This window comes from Netta rufina (assembly GCF_964035555.1).
Source record: "Netta rufina genome assembly, chromosome: 16".
Classification (NCBI taxonomy): Eukaryota; Metazoa; Chordata; class Aves; order Anseriformes; family Anatidae; genus Netta; species Netta rufina.
In genome coordinates this window covers 14719118-14738349 of record NC_140140.1, presented here as the reverse complement: position 1 = coordinate 14738349, position 19232 = coordinate 14719118, and the positions used below count along the sequence as shown (strand labels likewise).

The 19232-nt window shown below is 47.8% G+C and overlaps 1 protein-coding gene across 1 annotated transcript in view; it reads left to right on the top strand.

Annotated features, from left to right (window-relative positions):
• MYT1 (myelin transcription factor 1) overlaps window positions 1-6881 on the top strand; it is a gene marked incomplete at its 3' end in the record, with an annotated part of 37259 nt that extends 30378 nt beyond the window's left edge. Inside the window, exons 18-22 of the mRNA XM_084296821.1 lie at window positions 3185-3406; window positions 4013-4104; window positions 4943-5046; window positions 5136-5279; window positions 6741-6881. Coding sequence (XP_084152947.1) covers window positions 3185-3406; window positions 4013-4104; window positions 4943-5046; window positions 5136-5279; window positions 6741-6881 — 703 coding nt within the window. The remainder of the gene's footprint in view (window positions 1-3184; window positions 3407-4012; window positions 4105-4942; window positions 5047-5135; window positions 5280-6740) is intronic.
• Between the last annotated feature and the right edge of the window lie 12351 nt (window positions 6882-19232).

Sequence of the window (19232 nt, the reverse complement as noted above, 5' to 3'; positions counted from 1 at the left end):
AGCAATGAATGAACCGCTGAGTGTTCAGAGTGAGCTGAAAAAGCCCTTCTCTGCTGCCTCGGGCTGAATTTTTCAACACCATCCAGGGGAATACTCCGCCTGGGAACAGGGATTTTTAAAAAAAGCCCACTTCAAACCCTCTCATCCTGGCTCTTGGCACACTGCAGCACCACGGGCTGGGCACCCAGGGGCTGCTCTGTGACCCCTTGCACATCTCCGGGATGTCAAAACCTTTACGGCAGGATGGTGCCAGCCCCAACTCCAGGATCCTATTTTTGGTTAACCCAGCACATTCCCAGCCTTGCCAGAACCCATCCACTAACCCAGTGGGTTCAGGTGGAGCAGGGAAAAAGTGAGCATGGGGAGCCAGAGGAAACCTTTTAGTGAGTTTCTGGATGCTGCTGGAGCAGCCAGGAGTGCTGGCACTTCTGGCCAAACCCCTTTGGCTCAGCAAACTCTCCCCAGACATTTTTCTCCCTATTTTAGCCTTTCCCTTGCCAGGGCAGCTCTCACCCTTGCTGAATTTTGGAGGTCCAGGAGCAGAGGCTGTGCTGGCTGCTGCTGGCCCCTGCGCTCTGCCAGGGCTGTGGGGAGCCGGGGCGCATGAGCTGGGGAAAGGAGCTGTACGAAGCAGATGATATTTGAGCCATCTGCTCTGTTCTCACTCTGTCTCCAGGAAGGAAAGCCTCCGAGTTAAATGAACTGTGTGCCTAATTAGCAGGAGTTAGCAGAGTTTATTAAAAATTAAGCAAACTGCTCAATAATCTGCTGGAAAAAAAAAAAAAAAAAGAGAGAGAAAAAAAAAACACAACATTTGGACTCAAATATCCTAAATTACTGGTGGCATTGCAATGCTGCTCTATTACCTCGTGTCATGGTAAAGGACAGGAAAAGCAGTAAGTGTGGTTGCAGGGCTGCTGGGCTTTTGCAGTGCTGAATGCACCAAGTGGCTCCCCCAGCACAGCTCTTTGGCAGGAGATCTCTTCCCAGGGCAAAGGGAAAAGGGGCTCTTGTAGAGATGAGATTTTCTGGATCCCAGAGAACTGATGCTGTCCATCACCAAACTGGCCTCAGAGACCTCACTGGGACTCTGCTCCCCTGTTTGCAGCAGGATGGTGGGGTGCAGGGGGCCGTGAAAGCATCCCCTGATGTGCTGCAGTACAAGCAGCAACCCCCAGTCCTCTGGTATCCCCAGGACGAGCATCATCTCCTTGAGATGTGCAAAACAGCACCGTGCAATGGTCTCTTCACTGCTGGCTTCCTCCAGTCCTTGGCAAGCTGGAGTTTTGTCTCCGGCACAAGGTGCACCCGGCGCACATCCCCACGGGGATGCGTTAAGGAGCTTTGCCTCCAAATCCTCTCCTCTGCCTGCACCGAGTGCCTCTTGGCGCCCGGCCGAGTTTTGCACATCACCACCAAGGAGAATGTCATTTAGTCCCCGTTGTTTTGCTGCTCAGCCTTCGAGCAATTTGCTACAGATGTGATAGAACAGATCACCTCAACCTTCAGCCCAGCCCTGGCACAAAGCGGAAGCATCCGTGGCTGCCTAATTGATCGAGCACTGCCGTTACTTCCGTTAAATAATAATAATAAAATAAAATATCCAAGCCAGCTGTTTTGCACAATAAGGCTCTGGTTTATTTTTTAAAAAATGGAAGTGTAATGAAAGTTAAATTAACAGTGTAAAATATGTAACGGTTGGGCCATAACAGCTGCATGCTAAATGCTGGGGTTTGTTTCTCTCTCTCTCTCTCTTTTTTTTTTTTTTTTTCTCTCCTTTTCCTCCTGAGGATTCAGTAATTTGCTCGTGATCATATAAAAGCAATGATGTTATGAATTTAGTGAGGATCCTGCTGGCAGGGATATTATAAGTGAATTGTGCTGCATTTGCAGCTGATTAAAATTGAGATCAGCATTTTTCAAATTATCTTGGGAAAATAATGGGTGTGCGGCTCCCCCTTCTGCTGTCAGCTCCCTTTTGTACCAAACATAAACAATAAGGGGAATCATTTCTGTGGCGAAACTGCTGCGATTTTCAGGAGCAGCTCAGTGGCTATTTTGCTGGGGAAACCTGAAGCCCCTAATTGCTTTCGAACTCAGGACAAGAGGTTATTTTCGCCGTTTCCTGCCTACTTTTTTTTTTCCTCCCCTTTTATAGGGTAACCTCCCTCAAGTAATAAACTTTTAACTGTATTTATAATTGACTAGCATCCTTAAGCAAGTGCAAGGCACAGCAGAAACCTTAATAGACACTCAGGGCTGTGCTGAGCGGCCGCGTGTACTTGGTGTGCCATCGGGCTGGCGAGCAAGGGGACAGTGGCTCCTTTCACAGCACTTATTGCTAATTAACACTGGCCGTGTCAGCACTGCCACCACATCTCCAGCACAATTTAACTGGCCCTAATCAGTGCTGGAGGCACAGGGATGGAGGGTTTGTGCTGGGACGGACAGCAGTTCCTGCTCCCAAAGGTGTTTGGTGTGAGCGTGTCCTCCTTGGGGGGTGTCCAGGTTCAAAGTCAGGACCCAGCCAGCCACCTGGCACCCAAGGCACCCACCCAGCATGGTTTTTAACCTTCTGTGTGATGGGTTGGGACTCCCCAGCAGCTGCTGTTCAGCTGTTTTGCTGCAAGTGTGGCACTGATGTGGCCTGCTGGCTGGCTTTGAGTCTTTTTAGGGGGGCAGCCATCTGCCTCCCATACCCATTGCTGTAAAAACAGAGCTTCTATTCCCTGAAGTGGGATTTCCATGTTTGTGTCCCTGTCCCCTGGTTTTGGACTTAGAAAGCACCTCTCCTGCCATGCCATGCAGCTTCTGCCCCACAGCACCAGCAGTCTGGTGGGGAAGGTTCCCTCCAGCACCGTCCTGCTCTGCTGTCCTCCATCCCCTGCTCAGCTTGGGAACGAGCCCCTGCAGTGAGAAAAGCTCCCAGCCTGGTTTTGTTGCCATCTCTAGCCATGGGAATAACAGGCAAAGCCCAGCAAGACCCATAGATTCTTAAAACCCATGGGAAGAAACATCCCAGCTGATGCAAAGAAATGTGACCCTCTCCATCATTAAAGCACTGACCAAATAAAATCCAGATGAGGTCCCCAAACATGAGCACTCACTTCCTACACTTCATCATCCATATTTTCCTTCCATCCCTCTTCATTTCTGTGCTGTATTTTTTTTTCCCTGTGCCCAGGTGTCCGGTTCCTGGCTGCGTTGGGCTTGGACACATCAGTGGCAAATACGCCTCGCACCGGAGTGCGTCGGGGTGCCCCCTCGCAGCCCGCAGGCAGAAGGAAGGATCCCTCAACGGTTCCTCATTTTCCTGGAAATCGTTGAAAAACGAAGGCCCGACCTGCCCTACCCCGGGCTGCGACGGCTCTGGCCACGCCAACGGGAGCTTCCTCACTCACAGGAGGTAAAGGATGGGCTGGAGGTCACCACAAGCATGCCACCAGTGATGGTGTGATGGTTTAGGGACCAACCTGCCTGCCTGTGAACACTGCCCAAGCATCGTTCAGCTCTTGCTGAAAGGCTCCATAATTGCTGCCTCTGATGCTGGCCTCTGCCAGGTTGCTTTAAGGGTTGTGTTTTCTGCAATGGATAAAAACACTTGGAAATGCTTGGTTCTTGTAACTTTTCAGTGGTGAGGTGTGAATTGACCAAAGTCATGAAAAGCAGTGATATAATGTCATTTAGCACGCCAGCTCAGGACTTTGGCAGCCAAAATGGGGGCTTGTTGCCCAATCCATCCAGACTCACTTCACCTTCCTTGCCTGTCATGCCCTCTCTTTTAGGAAACAACACATTTTTTTAAAAATCTTTGCTCAGAGAAAATTGCTCTTGCTTTATAAATGAGGACCTTTGTGGCATTATTCATAAAGCAATTTCCTCTGCACCATAAAAAGCTTTTAGAAGGGCTGTCTCACAGCGTGAGCTCCACCAAATGGTACGTGCTCTTGTTGGGAACATAGCACCTATAAATACGGAGAGTTTATGAAACCCATTTTTACTTGCTTTTCAGTTTGTCAGGGTGCCCACGAGCTACTTTTGCTGGGAAGAAAGGAAAACTCTCAGGGGATGAAATTCTCAACACAAAGTTCAAGACCAGCGATGGTAAGGATTTGCACTCATTTTTTTCTAGCAGGTGTGTCAGGTACCGAACCCCTATGGCTTGTTCTTCGCAGATTGAAACCTGGCCTCAGTTTTACTAGCAAATCCTGTGCTATGAACATCTCTTTTGGGGCCTCTTCAGTGTTGGGGGTGGTGTGGCACTGATGCTGCTCCCTGAGTGACACAGGTGAAATGGCAAAGGGGATCCCATAGTGAAGTGGTGCTGAAATGAAGATGTTTTTTCAAGTATTCTCGGGCATTTTCACAAGTCCCTTTCAGTCATTTTGCTATTTTCACCCATTCAGGACTTTTAATCTCACAGATATTTCTGGATCTGGAGTTTTGTTAGCAATGGCACTATCACTGTTTCCGGTGCTATCACTGAGGGGGTTTGGTAATGGGCAAGGTTTGGCTGTTTTACTTGAATTCTTATATACTTTGGAAGATAAATTTCTTCCAGGAAAGATCCCTTATTTTACTAACCCTGTAATTTCTAGTTAAGACACACATTCATTTTTCAAATGATGTATTCCTGACTCAGGACCAGACAGAGCAGTTGTCGGGGCAGCCAACCTTGCAGGGCGTGCGGATGCACTGGGCTCCAGCCGCTATGCTCTACTTTATATGTAATGCTAATGTAAATGCTTTTGCATTTACATATTGACCTATAAAGCACTATTGAACCGTGCTGCTGAAAGCCTCGCTTAAAAAATAAACAAAAAATAGAGCAAGCGAGATGTGCATCCCGTGCTGAGGACGTGAAAGCAAAGGCGAGGACGCTGGGAGGTGTGATGCCTGCCCATGTGAAGGGGCTGAACGCCTGCTGCTTTCCCTCCCGCAGTTCTGGAGAACGATGAAGAGATCAAGCAGCTGAACAAGGAGATCAGTGAGCTGAACGAGTCCAACTCAGAGATGGAAGCTGCCATGGTGAAGCTGCAGTCGCAGGTTTGTGAGTGTGGATGTGATCTCCCAGAGGGTGGTGGTGGGTGCCCTCAATGGAGGGCTGCTAACCCTGCCTGCTCCTTGCTCTGCAGATCTCCAGCATGGAGAAGAACCTGAAGAACATTGAGGAGGAAAACAAAATCATAGAGGAGCAAAACGAAGCCCTGTTCCTGGAGCTCTCAGGGTTGAGCCAGGCTCTAATCCAAAGTCTTGCCAATATCCGCCTTCCGCACATGGTAAGAAACTTTGTCGGCATCCAGCCCCAGTTGGGGTGATCGAAGGAGCAGAGCGAAATCGGGCTTAGATAAGGCTTATGGGCCATTAAAAAGGGGGAGAAATTCTCTATGTACACCTACCCGTCCTTTATAAGATCAGTGCTTTTGCCTTATCTCTGAAGCTTGCATTATATCTCCCTTTTGTTGTCATTTTCTGCTGATCTCCTTTTGTATCTATTGTTCTGTCTCATTACATCTGGGAGTATTATCACAAAATAGGAAACTTTATCAAGGGCACCCAGAGCCTTTTAGGCTAAGACAGCACAAGCAGAGATCAGGAGGGATTGGATTTCAACGTCAGAGAGATCTTACAGCTCCCATTATAATGCAGGTAGTTTCAATTCAGTTTTGAATAGCTGGCAGCCAAAGAATAGCATTCTTAAAGAGAGTGTATTTTGTTTAATTTAACAAGGTCTAACAGCCCACAGCATGTTACCATAGAGTTACTGCAAAATGAAAAGGCTGCATTAAAATAGTAAAACCACAAAAGGCTATTAATTACCTTCCCTCTATTCCCAGGAATGTAATTACTGTTGTCAAAAACAGGTGTGTGCAGGGGGGGGCTGCGTGCTGGTGGGGAAGCTGTCCTCTTACAAGCCATAACGACCATCACGATGATCAGAGGAATGAGCTTTTGATTTATTTTTTTTTTCTGCCATCGTTTTTTGGGAACCCTTTTCATTGGGGGCTGTATTTAAATTCAGGCTGGTTGGAGACGCGCCATCCTCCAGCAGAGCACTTTTGGACAGTATTCACCCAGCTGCCTAACTGGCAGAAAACCGCTCACTGAGTGCTTTTTTTTTGTGAAGTATTTGACTCATAAAGGTCAAATAAACTGTTCAGCAAATATATTTTCAAGGTTTCAGGCAACTCCAATTAAATAAGGCCCAGGAGACTTGTATGCTTATTTTATTCCTGTTCTTTTTCTTCCTCCTCCTTGTTACTTTTTTTTTCCCTGTTAACCCTGAGATAGATGTTGGCAAGGTTTCCACGATGCCCCTCAAAAGCCAAAGCTGTCCAGCAGCAGCAGCATGCTGGCGTGGGCAGACACGAGCCCAGGGTGACCTGCTCCTGTCCTAACTTTGCCTTTGATTCCCCCTGTGATGCTCCAGCAGTCCCTGCCTCCTCCTCCAACCTTTCATTTCCATGGCTTGATTCAGCCTCAAGCCCGTCAAACCGCCTGCACACACTTAACCTGGTGCTGTTAATTGTTCCTCATGGCCAATGCATTAAAAATTGAGCAACCAGTGAAGATTTTGGAGGATCAGGGGCTGCACAATGAGTTTCCTGTACACACAGCACCGCGCACAAAGAGTCTCTGATGTCAAGACCATTGGCTGTTGGTATGATTAATTGCAAAGAAAGATTTCAATCCTTTCCTGCTCCGCTGCTAACACTTTTATTTGGCTTTTTTGGCTGCAGGAGCCCATTAGTGAGCAGAACTTCGATGCGTACGTGAACACGCTGACCGACATGTACACCAACCAGGAGTGCTACCAGAACCCGGAGAACAAGGACCTGCTGGAGAGCATCAAGCAAGCCGTCAAGGGCATCCAGGTTTAGTGCCGCGGGATGGAGACGGGCAAGCAAACAGACTGTAAGACGGAACTTTCCCTCCAAGTATTCAGGTTTACAAGTTGTAAAACTTGTTTAATGAATGAAAAAAAAAAACAAAAAAACAAAAACACACAAAGGACCAAAACGTAACCAAGAGGCCATTTCTGAGACGTGGAACTGATCGAACTCAATGTTCTCGTTTACTTAACTTTGGACCTTCTTAGGAAAAGTGGGATTTTTCTCCCTGGACCACGAGGTAGACCAGGATGGAAGGTTAAATTCTCCAGTAGGTTGTGGGGCTCGGTAGCTGGTGAAGAGCAGGCGTCTTTCATAAGCTGCCGTGCTTTCACAGAGTTGATCCAAGGGTTAAAACGTTACAAGAACAGGGTTTTGTCTGATCCAAGACTAGCGTATGACTGGCTCAAACCCTCATGTTGTCTATGGTCGTATGTCCAGATCACCTACTCACCCATGAATTATGTTATATGTTGCTATAAGTGCTGGAGCTGCAAGCTACCTGTAAATCTGAACCTGTGCTGGGCCTCCCAACCCCAGGAGTTCAGATATCCACTGGGCATGGGAACTCTTAAGTATTATAAAGTAGCTTATTTTTATTTTCTGAAAGAAATCTGAAGAGCAGTTCTGGATCTCCAGTGGAAAGCGCAATGGAAAAAAGGTTCTCAGGGAAGCTTTTGGAGTTTGCAACTACAGTATTCCTTTGTCTGTCTTAAATATGAGAATAGCTATTATGAATAGGCCAATACCAGATATTTCATACAGAAGAATTCTTAATGTGTCATGGTCCGGTGTATATGATTTTTTGGAAGTCTGTTTGATGACGGTTCTGGTTCTTTTCATTATTGTGATCATCCTTACAATGGCGCAGTACTGCCAGTCCAGAGATCATACATCAATGCCAGAGAACGTTTGAGATTGTGATGAACAAAAAAAAAAAAAAAAAAAAACACAAACAAACAAGCAAACAAACAAACAAAAAAGCAACAAAAAGAGAAATGTTAATTGATGGCCAGCAAAGTGCTTACTTAACGTGAATCAGCAGTTTATTTCTTGCAGATATCCACAAGGCAATGGGTTTTTCTTGGTTTGGTGTTCTACACCTTGTGCAAAATCACAGCACAAGCGCCGTTCTGGAGGAAAAACAAAAAGAAGAAAAAAAAAAAAAAAGGAAAAAAAAAAAGCATTCAGGTATTGGGTATTGTTCCAAAGAAGCATTTTGTAAGCAGCTCGGTACGTGCAGCTCCGTGAATGTCTCTGCGATGCTCCAGCATCCAGGCTGAGCGCGGTGGGGATCGGGGGGCCATTTTGGCACCTTTCCAAGAAAAGGAGAGGTGGGAGCTCCTTTTTTTTTTTTTTTTTTTTTTCCATTACCTCCCACCCAGGGCTTGCTGCCACCCTGGTGCAAACACCTTGGAAAAACACCTTGGAAGTGGAAGGGGCAAAACCCCTCCGGGTTCCCCCACATGGCTCCTGGTAGCGTTCCCCCACATGGCTCCTGGTAGCGTTGGGGCAGAGCAGAGGTGGGGAGGATTTTGGTGACCGATGCTAAAGGCGAGGCCGTGGTGGCATTTCAAGCCCAATCCTGCAGCTATTTGGGGCAGAATCTGTGATTTGGAGAGGTCGGTGGGGAGCTCAGCCTGGGCTGGTTCCCCTGAGGAGCTCAGTGGGTGCACGGCCACGCTGAGGCCTCCGCGGGCTCAGGCTCCATGAGTTTGCTTATTTTAGAACCCATTCCAAGTGCAAAACTACAAAAGAAAGGGGAAAAAATAATAATAATAATTTGAGGTGTTAAAAACACAATGTTCTTAACATGTAAATAGAGTCCAAATTGATTGTGACTGCAATTCAGTTAGTATTTAAAAGTAGAGAAATTGCACTTCCTGGAAGAAAGAGAGGAAAAAAAAAAAAAAGTAGTTAGTTTAATTATCCTGTAAATTATTTAATTTTGGCAAGATGTATGTAATTTATATTTACAACACCTTATGTTAACTTTTTCTATTTATTTAACTTTTTTATTTATTAATTTTATACTTACTTTAAACTGGACACCGCACCATAGAAAAGAAGATAAAAGAAGCAAAAAAAAAGTTTAAAATTAAAACTTTTGACCATAAAAAATGATATTCCAAAAAAAAAAGACACCCTATCTACAACTCCTACTTGTAATTTTGATGCAACCAAGTTATTTTTTATATATTTTGTTATTTATTCTTTTAACGATGGGAATTTTTTTAAAGATATTTTATAACTGAGACATTTTGATAATTTTTTGGTTTGTTTTTTTGTGGGGGCAGGGGCACCGGGGGAAGAGAGACTTTTTCAGTTTTTCTTTTCTTTTTCATTCATATTGTTTCAGGCACTGATAACAGGAAATGAAAATTCTGTATTTATTATTTATTTAATATTTAAGTCGAGAAAAAAAAAAATGAACTGTGCTCTTGTTGTATATTTATTTTGTCGTTTGTGTGTCGGTTATGTGATGACTGAGTACTTGTTTATGTGAAGGAATACTGTTAATATTTAAATAATAAAGAGTCACATTGAAAGTTATAGCAGGCTACATGTTATTCTGTGAAAATGAATACTGTGATCTACTTTCCTCAGGAAATGTATTTTGCAGACAGAACTTCCTTATGTACTGGCAGGGTTATTTCGTAATAAAACCCAGTTCTGTTTGTGACTTTAGTTCCTATGGTCTTTCTTCGAGCTTCTGCCAATGTCCCCGACGTGTCCCCAAGCAGGGGTCGCATCCTGCACCCCCAGCACTCAGCAGCCCTGCGTGAGCAAAGGAGGTGCCGGGGGAGGACAGGGTGCAGGATGGATGCTTTCAGCCTTTGGATTTACTAAAAAAAAATCACAAAATTGATCTTTGAGCTTTAACTTAAATGCTGGGAGGCTGTTGTTCTTTTCGACAGGATTGCCTCGCTTTTATTTGCCTGGCTCCCAGGCTGTCCTCGTCAAGGAGTGGAGATGCTTCGCTGGAGGAAAAGTCTTGCTTCTGAAGCTGTGGCAATGAAGGGGATTCATCACCGTGCTCTTCGTCGGAGGAGGCATTTTGCAAGGCGCCGAAATTCACTTTAGCTCTGCTGGAGTTGCAGCTTCCGAGGTGAAATAAGGTAAATCACATTAAGGCCACTTGGAGCTGAGCAAGTTGGGGCGAACGGGAATTTCAGGCAGGTCTGTCATTGAGAAATTCATTTCTCTTATTAAGTGAGCTGAGCCTCCTGGCTGTCCCTACGCAGGGGCACGAGGGGAGCTGGGTTGTGCTGGAGGCGGTGGCAGCGCTGCGATGGCACGGGCATGAAAGGCAGAGTGAAATGGTGGCAGACGGGTAAGGACTGGAGCCAGAGAAAGCCGGAGCAAGGTTTTGGGATAGAAACAAGATTCCTTAAAGCCTTTCCTCAAAGATGCATGGCCGTAGTGTTCACTGGAAGCTTTTTTCTCTCTGTTGGGTGTCTGCGAGCTGCAGACTGGGCGAGCGGCAGAGTTTAGAGCCCAGTAGTGACTGTGCCACAGTGTGACCAGTCACCAGCAGCTCTCCAGAAAAAAAAAAAAATAAATAAAAATGAGGCTACTACGTTTCGGGGTGTGAAAGCCACTCCAAACACAAAACTAAAAAAAATTAATATCCCAATGAACTAGGGCTCACCTCCCTCGGGACAAGGACTCTTTGAGGTTTTGCTGGAGACCTCGTGGAGCTCGTGGGGTCCTGCCCCCTCCACAACGAGCGGCACAGCTTAAATGGGAAAAGGGGGCAGACTCGCGTGATGGCACGCCTAAACTGGCTGGCATGGCTTTTTTCTGAAGGACACGGCATTGTTTTGGGGGGGTGTTGATGGGCTTTGCACCACGAAGCAGTTCGTTGTGCCAATATTTGATGATGATGATCGAGCTAATAGGCGCGCTCGCGCGTCCTCTCCTAACGAATTGGCCGCGCTGCATAATGGAGCGGTTGGATTTGTGTTAAATTGCAGCTTTGGGAGCCATCACTGTGAGATGTTATCTTCTCCGAACTGGCGTCCTTTATCGCAGGGAAGGGAATTGAATTGGTTTAAGATGGTACACTGTGCGTTTATAGGTGTGCTTAGGAGAGCTCTTAAGCCTCCTCCGACAAGCGGAGGGTGAGAGCTGCGCGGCAGAGGACAGCGGGGCTTTGCTTCCAGGATGAAGGGAAAAGCTCCTTGTCAGCGTACGGTCGTTTCTAAATACGTCGATAAATCATTGACCAACGAGAGCATCATTTGGCCTCGCTGATGCCACTGTTAATTGTTGAAAGCTGCTAATGACCCTTTTCTCTGTTCTTCTGCTCAAGCCGTACCTTCCACTCGCTCCGGCAAGGGCTTTTGGGGGGAGCAGAAAGGGGTTTCTTTCCCAGCCTTGTATTTTTTTTTCTGATTTTCTTCCCCTCGAGCTCCTCTGGGTGATGTCTCGAGGCTCCCACCCGATCCATGCCCTCCTTTCCAACTTCCTCCTTGCCACCAGGCTGCCCTGTAACACCCAAGCCCCTCGGTGAGCCGTGGTGGTCCTGGCACCACCTGCATCCTGCCCACCCCACCAAAAACCCTCATGGGGACAAGGGGTGATGGTGCACAGTGGCCTCCAGAAAGGCCAACCATGATCATGTCAAGGGTCTGAAAAGACTGGTGTGGTTGGGATGGGGTAGCCTCCTCCTCCATCAGGTTCTCCACCAGGGAGAGAAGACAACTGTGCTCTCCAGAGCTGCTTTTTGGCAGGGACCTCACCTCTTTGGGCCCCAAGAAGATGGTGCTGAGGGTGCTGGGGCCACCGCAGCCCCCCCAACCAGCACTGAGCCCAGCAGGGCCAGCTGAAGGGCTCTGGCCTGCTTTTGGCAATGCACTCACTTCTCCTACACTTGGATGAGGAGAAATATCCTGAAACGACCTTCTGCTTTGCGCAGTGGGGCTTGTGGGACTGGGGCTGTAGGGAAGCGCATGGATGATGCATTCGTGAAATAGCTCTTGTTATTCCAGATGCCTTCACCCCCTTCTTTCTGCAGGACGAATACATCACCGGCTGCTGTAAAAACGGTGCTATCAGATTTAAAGGCATTTTCATCGCTGTCAGCTGGGAAGTATAGCAAGCATTAAAGCCTGCATTCATTTGTGGAACGGCAACGCTCTTTTGTTTGAATCTCAGTGATGATCTGGAGAACCACGAGCCATGAAGAGACAGAGCAAGGACATGAAAACTCAAGCTCCAGGACTGGCACCAAGGGGCAGACCACGCCAGGAGGAGCCTGGACATGCTCAGGTTTGGTGTCTGACCCCACAACATCAGGGGACATATGGGGAGAGACTCAGCCAGGCATGACCATGGCTAACTCCAGCACGTCCTTATCGAAGTCATGATGTGCCAAAGCACTTCCCTGCATCTCCCTACTCCCAGCAAGTCCCAGAGTCCCCCCAAATGGCATGAGGCCAACTACTCTGGACCCAACCAGGGGCTACCCTGGACTTTGCACCAGTTTAATGGTGCTGGCCTCAGGGGATTTGGTTTTGGCCCGAAGCTCATCGAGCCCAAGATCGAGAATCAGCTCCTCAGGTTTTGCCATTGCCAGAGGACTCCTCGGGCTTCAGCATTTAATAATCCAGCCCAACCATGCTGAGGCTGTTCAGCAATTAAATAACATAAATCCAGAAGCTAGATTAATAAACAGTCTAGTCCGTCTAGAGCAGTCTACAGGGTGGAGAGATAAAACTGTAAGATATTTATTACTGGCTCGGGGATGAAGTCATTAATTTAATAACTACCCATTGCTTTCTTCTTGCAGTTGTTAGCAGTCTGGAGGTTACAGAAGATTAGGTGGGAAACTCACTGCCTCCCCGCCGAGAGGAGCCTTTCCCATGAAAGCCGGAGCCCAGCTCCCATCTGTCACCCCATTACGGCGGAGGTGGTGAATGTATTACCCAAATACAACAAAACCCAAATTTCTGCTGGCCACATGGCAACCCTCCACGGAATTTAATGAGGATGCTGCCCTTTGTGCGCGGGGCCATTTCCAACAGCTGTAGAGATGAAGGCAGAGGACATTCACCGGCGCTCGCTTGTTGCTGCTGCCTTTGAGCACCGATGCTCTGCTGCCTCTGGTCCTGCAGCGTTGGGAGTGTCGTCAGCTCCCTCCTCTGTGCTTTCTCAGCGGGTTTGCACGTTTTCATGGGAGGGAACATGGGAATTATTTCGGTCCCTGCTGTGATCTGATATTGGGGAGCTTCCAGGACTTAGATATCAGCATCCTCTTTAGAGTGATTACGGATGGAGCCTTCTGATGAGCGTGGTCTCCCGCTGACAGCTCCAATCCACGGCGATGCTGCGGCAAAAGTCGGGCGAGGGGGGTGAGGGAGGATGCCCATTTGTGTGTCCTTGGTAGATTTTGTCATCGTTTGACCCGGGGACAGAGAAGAGCTTTCATCCCAACAAAGCGCCGTGGGGAGGCCGGGTGTGATGTGGGAACACATGCTCCTGCCAGCTCCGGCAAGGAAGGGACTGAAACACTGCTCATCTCCCTGCACTGACTGTGGAGGCAACCAAATTGCCTAAATAGCTTAATTGAACCATTAGCCTGCTTTGGAAAATAAATAAAATACAACCAGGCGTGTTCTGTGGGCGTGGGGTGCAGACCGGCGGCTGTGCGACGTGGGTGCAGGCACAGCCAGCCCTGCCAGGGCAGCCTCCAGCTGCAGCATCGTGGGGAGGAACGGCTCCAGCAGCACTTGGCACCCATCCCTGTCCCTGTCCCTGCCACACGGCATGGCTGGGTGCTGCAGGGCTCCTGGGCAGCTCTGTCCTGGAGGAGCCACAGGTCCCTGGCATTGCTTATGCTCCTGGCTTAGCTGCTGGCCTTGGAGAAGCCCCTTGCCCCTAAAGCCTTAGAGGGTAGCAGAGCCACACGGAGCCATTCTGAGCAAAGCAGAAACAGGTGGGAGCCCCGAGCCTCTCAAGGAAGGATGAGAAGTTGACAGGAGGGATGGCAGCAATGGGGAAAGGCACCCGTGTGCTCCAAAGCAACAAGGAGCATCTGCAGACCAGCAGCGAGGGATGCTGAATTTCAACTCGCAGTTTGGTGTGGCTGAGGAATGCAGCAAGCACCGAGCAGCCTTGTTTTCAGGTCACATCCAGGTAATCTGTTTGACTCAAATTATTCTCGATGACTGCCCGGGGCAGAAAGCAAAGCAACGTCCCTGAAATAATGTTCTGGCTTCTCTGCAAAGGAAACGCTCGCGTGAGGTTTACGGGCAGCTCGGAGCAGGTAGGTCTGAAACTGGGTCTCCAGGCACTGGAGATGAGAAGCTCTAGGCAGGTGGATTCCTCGGCCAAGATCTTATGCTATGGCTCAGAGACATCAGGCTGTGTTTTAGCATAGACAGAGAGAGATTTTAGTGGTACCTGAAGCAGGAGGGGAAGGGGAAAGAGAGAGAGAAAATGCTTGTGCACCAGCCGGGCTTCTTGAGTGCAGAATGGCACAACAGACCCGCAAGACATTTCTGTCATCACCCAAAAAAAGTAACAGAGGCACTTCTGCAGAGTGCTAACCTCAATTTTCCCTTACAATGGGCTAATTTGCAACTGTCAGCATAAGCACCTTTGTCCTGACCATCCTGTACTCCGGTCCACGTCCAAGACGGGCAGGGCTGATGCAGAGGCCCTTCCCCGGTATCATGTCATCGCATTACCCTTTCATTTCTCTTATCAACGCCACCAGTCAGTTCCGCTCCTTATTCCCGGCTGTTATCACAATGAGCCAAGAAAGTGCAGAGCTTCAGCCAGGAGGAGAAAAAAAAAAAAAAAAAGAGAGAACAGGTGAAATTCTGATGTTGTCAGCTAAAATAGTTTCCAGCTGAGCTCTGCCCGCAAAGAGGCTGAATCTCAGGGATTTAGTTGCCAAATGTTGCATTTGCTCCCCGTCCCTCCTCTCGGCTTCTAGCTCAAAGTGGAGCCCTGACACTGCAAAGTGTTAATAGAATTAGCCCCCTGCTACAAACCGGTCGCTGGGGCTTGTTAGCTCAATTGTTGATGCTAAATTCTTATCAGAGCCACCTAAAAGAGCGCTAATCTAGAAAGGCTGAACTCCCCGCCTGGGTCGGAGAAATTTAATTAAACCCCAAGTAAAACTGGAAAATCGTTTTGAAAAGAGAAGAGATGAATGCAAAATGGTTTTCATCGTTTGACTCTGCATCTTTGCAGTTCAAACCCTCGCCCGTGATTGCACAGAGAGTTTTGCTGGAGCAAAGGCTGAATGAAAGCCAAGATGAGACTGATGCTCACCCAGTGAAAAGAGAAAAATACCGAGTAAGGATTGCTGGGCACCGGGACCCACAAATGTAAAGGAGCACAATGCCCTTCCAAGTGAAACAGTGATCTCCTTGCGTACAATTGTGTTATGGCTATGGGTTTAGGGATTTGTAACTATTTTCCATTTGCTGTGCAAAAAGACTCGTGCAGCTTTCACACTAGTTGTTAGCAGACACAGCCAGGTATTAGTAACAGCGTAGGCGGTGCAGTAAGACCTTGTGCAGGATATTGTGGGCAGTTCTGGGACCTGTCTTTGGGAAAGGAAAGGATGAATTTACCCTTGAACAGGTGCAGGAAGGACTGGCGGGGTGATTAGCAGAATGGAGAACCTATCTTTGGAGAGGAGATAAAAAGAGCTCGGCTTGTTTAGCCTAGAAAAAACAAAGGTTAAGAGGGGATATGATTACTCCTCATAAATACATGCAGGGTGGGAGGAAGGGGAATGATTTAAGTTAGAGGATAATGCTGGTGGGAGATCAAATAAAGTGCACCTTGGCCGGGAATATATTCCCATTGGGAATGTGAAGATGCTCTCCTATTGCTGGAGGAAGGGAATTTGGGGAAGACCTGCTGGGTGGGTCTTTAAGGAGAGATGGATAAAAGTTGTGGCTGGCATGGCCTGACATCAATATCAAGAAGAGCTCAAGCACCTTGCTGCTCTATGTCCCCAGCTGCAGGCACTTTTGGTAACTCTTTCTCATCCCCAGAGCAGGTGGTGCAGGCAGGGGACTGCTCCGTCTGCTGGCTGTTTCCTGCCTTTGACCACGCAGGACTTCATAGCAGCTGCCTTCCTTTCCGCTCCGACATCTCAGCTAAGTGAGATGAATCCAGGTCTTTATGGGGCCTTTTTTTCCAAGTGGCAGTGGTTATGCACGGGGCAATACGGTGGAAATCAAGACAGATGTGCTTCCTCTTTGCGCAGCAATTACTCACAGAGCCCTTCAGTAAGTGAGACAAGAGGAAAGCTTTCGGAGACACGGACACACACATATACCCTCTGTATGGGCAGGAGGATTTAGGTGATCTGCTGCCAGTCTGTTTGTAGGAATACTTGTGTAAATGCACATGTGCCTGTGTGTATTTACATGTATGCGTGTGTGTGTTCATATGTATAAGCTTCTGACCGTGGTGTAGTGCCAAGGTGACCAGAAAAGGCAACAGAGGTATTGTGCACAATTTAAAAAACAAAAAAGGAAATGGTGAAAATGATTTAATGATCCTCCAAATCTTGATTTACATGAGCCATCCTGTCACCCACAAATTGCTGTGTTGACTTAGCCACCTGCACTGCAAGGCTGCAGGTCAGGCAGAGCTCAGCCTGCTGGCCCCCAGCCGGGCACGAAAATTAATTGTTACTATTTCCTCTTTCAAATGAACAAAACCATCCCATTTTAACTGGCCGTCCCCACCGCGGAATTCAGGAAGTTAATTCATGTTGGCTGGTGCTTTTAGAAATATTTATAAAAGAAATTGGGTTTTAAAAAGGAAGGAGGAAACAGTGGAAAGCAGGGAAATCAATACAGCAAAAGCAAAAAAAAAAAAAAAAAAAAAGCTATCAGCTCGCCCTCATGAAAACTGCTTGCTCTCAGCAATTAGGGATGTCAGCTAATGAAGGCTGCAGGCCTGATCCTTGCTGGTGAGCCTTGGAGCTGGGGGGGATGCTGAGGGGCAGGCGCTGAGCCCTGCAGCAGTGGCCGTGCTGCTGGGGCCACCTGCCGGTGCTGCTGCCGGAGGCGCTGGGTCCCTGGGGTCCCAACCGAACCCTTCTGTTTTTCTAAATGTGGGGATTTTCGCAATAATCCAAATTCTCCGCATAAACGGAGAACTACGTGTTCAAAGAACCCAGAGGGGAAAGAGCTGGCAGGGGAGCAGAACAAGCAGGTGCCAAGGGGAAAGCTGGGGGTGAAGCCATGCGGCAGCAAAATGTGCCCGTGTGGTCACGGCTCTGCCTTACTCTTCTGTTACTCATCCCTCCTACATCGTGACTCGGGCCAGGTACTGCAGACACACTTAGAGTTAGAGCTGCAGAAAATAACCCATCCCTTAGGGGTGCTCATCTTCCTTCAGCCGGTCCCTCCCCAAGGCTGTGTCCCCAAACACATTTGGGGTGCAGGCAACGAGGCAGGGACTCGTGGCGTGTGTCTTCCCTGGTGCTTCTCCTGGCTCACTCCTGTAATTCTCTGGAAACAGGCAGGCTGCATCTCACAAATCCTGGAGGCAAAAGGCTGTTAGGAATCACAAAAAACACCTGGGAGGTGCAGGTGTATACTTGGGAATCTCTAAAACACTCCTCGAGCTCTTTCTGGTCTTCTTGGGGTCTTGCTGCAAGAAGAGGTGCTGCTGCTGGATCTTTCTTCTTCCCTCAGTAACAATTTGCTGGGAGGTACAGCAGTGCCCCCCAACACTCCTGCTGCTCTCACATCGCTGCTGACCTACTGATAATGGGAAATTTTTACCCAGCTTTTAACTATTTTTTCAAGCAGCTCTACTGGGAAGGGGAGCAGATGCTGAATGGAAGCCCGGGAATCATACGTGCAAGGAGTTTGTCGGTTCTGTGTTTGCAGATTTCAACCGTGCTGCCATTATGCTCGGGTGCTTTTCTTATTAAACAAAACAAGGCAAGCACAATCAACATGTCCTGTTTTGGTTGAATCAGCAAGGAGGAGTTCAGTGCTCACTCTCCACGAATAATCCCATTCTCCCAGGCAGCTGTCTTCTGCAAAATGAAAGTGCAGACATCTACAGTATTACCCAGTGCCTGTTTGCACGGAGTCTGCTGTTATCATGTTAATGAAGGGAGCAGAGATAATCACCTTAACGCATAAATACGCGGATGCTGATTCACTTTCTCTTATTTGAGTCCAATTTGCCAGGCTATTTCTTTTTTTCCCCCACTGCAGGCTTGTTGTGTCTGGAAGGACAGCTATTTTATTTTTTTTTTCCCCCACAAATCATCTTCAGACAAATCAAGAAGCCCCTTGTCTAGATGTGGTTATTCCTTCTCATTTCACAGCCATACACAGCACCAAGTCCCTGATCTAAGGCTAGTTCAGACAATTTTGTCTGATCTGCAGCCATAGAGGTCAGACCAATCCCACAGCCTCAGCTGACATCGTGTGGGTCACTTATGGATGGAGACACACTTAGAGGATAATTTCCCTTATCCTGAGATGGGTGAGAGAAATCACCTTTCCCCCATGTTTTCTCAGACCCTGCCAGGTTGGTTACAACCAGAGAAGGAGCCCACATGGTTGGGTATAATCCGAATTATGTGTCTAACGCTCAGGCAGATAATGTCAGGGGACAGGATCTCCCTGCTGCACAAATGGGGAGCCGGATATTGAGGCAGTCTGGCGATAACCCTACATGTTTCCTTCAATCCCCAACCCTGAGAGTCAGGTTAAGAAGCATCTCCCTTATTTACTTCTCAGAGAATTTGTTTTTCATATTAATGGGTGCTGAAAATAATAATAATAATAATAAAAATCCTAGTGTGTTGGATGTTCATAGGCTCAAAATGCAGAATATCAATTAGCCCCCAGAGCAATGCTTTTTCCATGTTCCCATATATATATATATATATATATATATATATATATATATATATATATGGGAACATGGAAAAAAAAAAAAATATATATATATATATATTTTTTTTTTTTTCTAATTTTTTTTTTTTTTCCAAGCCTGACTAATGATAGCAGAACATCTGGTGTTGGCCATGCTTCACGTGGGAGGCTCAGCTACGGCGCGAGGACTGCATGTGCCAGCCGGAGGCTGGCATCTCCCCAGCACCGCTCCCACTGCTCCCGCACCCCAGGGAGCCCCGATCCCAGCGGGGTGGCAGGGCACGAGGATTGGGAGAACTGGGAGGGCTGGGTGCTGAGCTCAAAGGGTGGGTGTGGAAAAGAAGCCGAGCCCAAAATTAGGGCAGGGTATGGAGTATGGGACTGGGGGGAAGGCAGCCACCATGGGATGGGGACATGGGCACGGGGCTGTATTTAGACTTGGGCCATATTTAGGACAGAT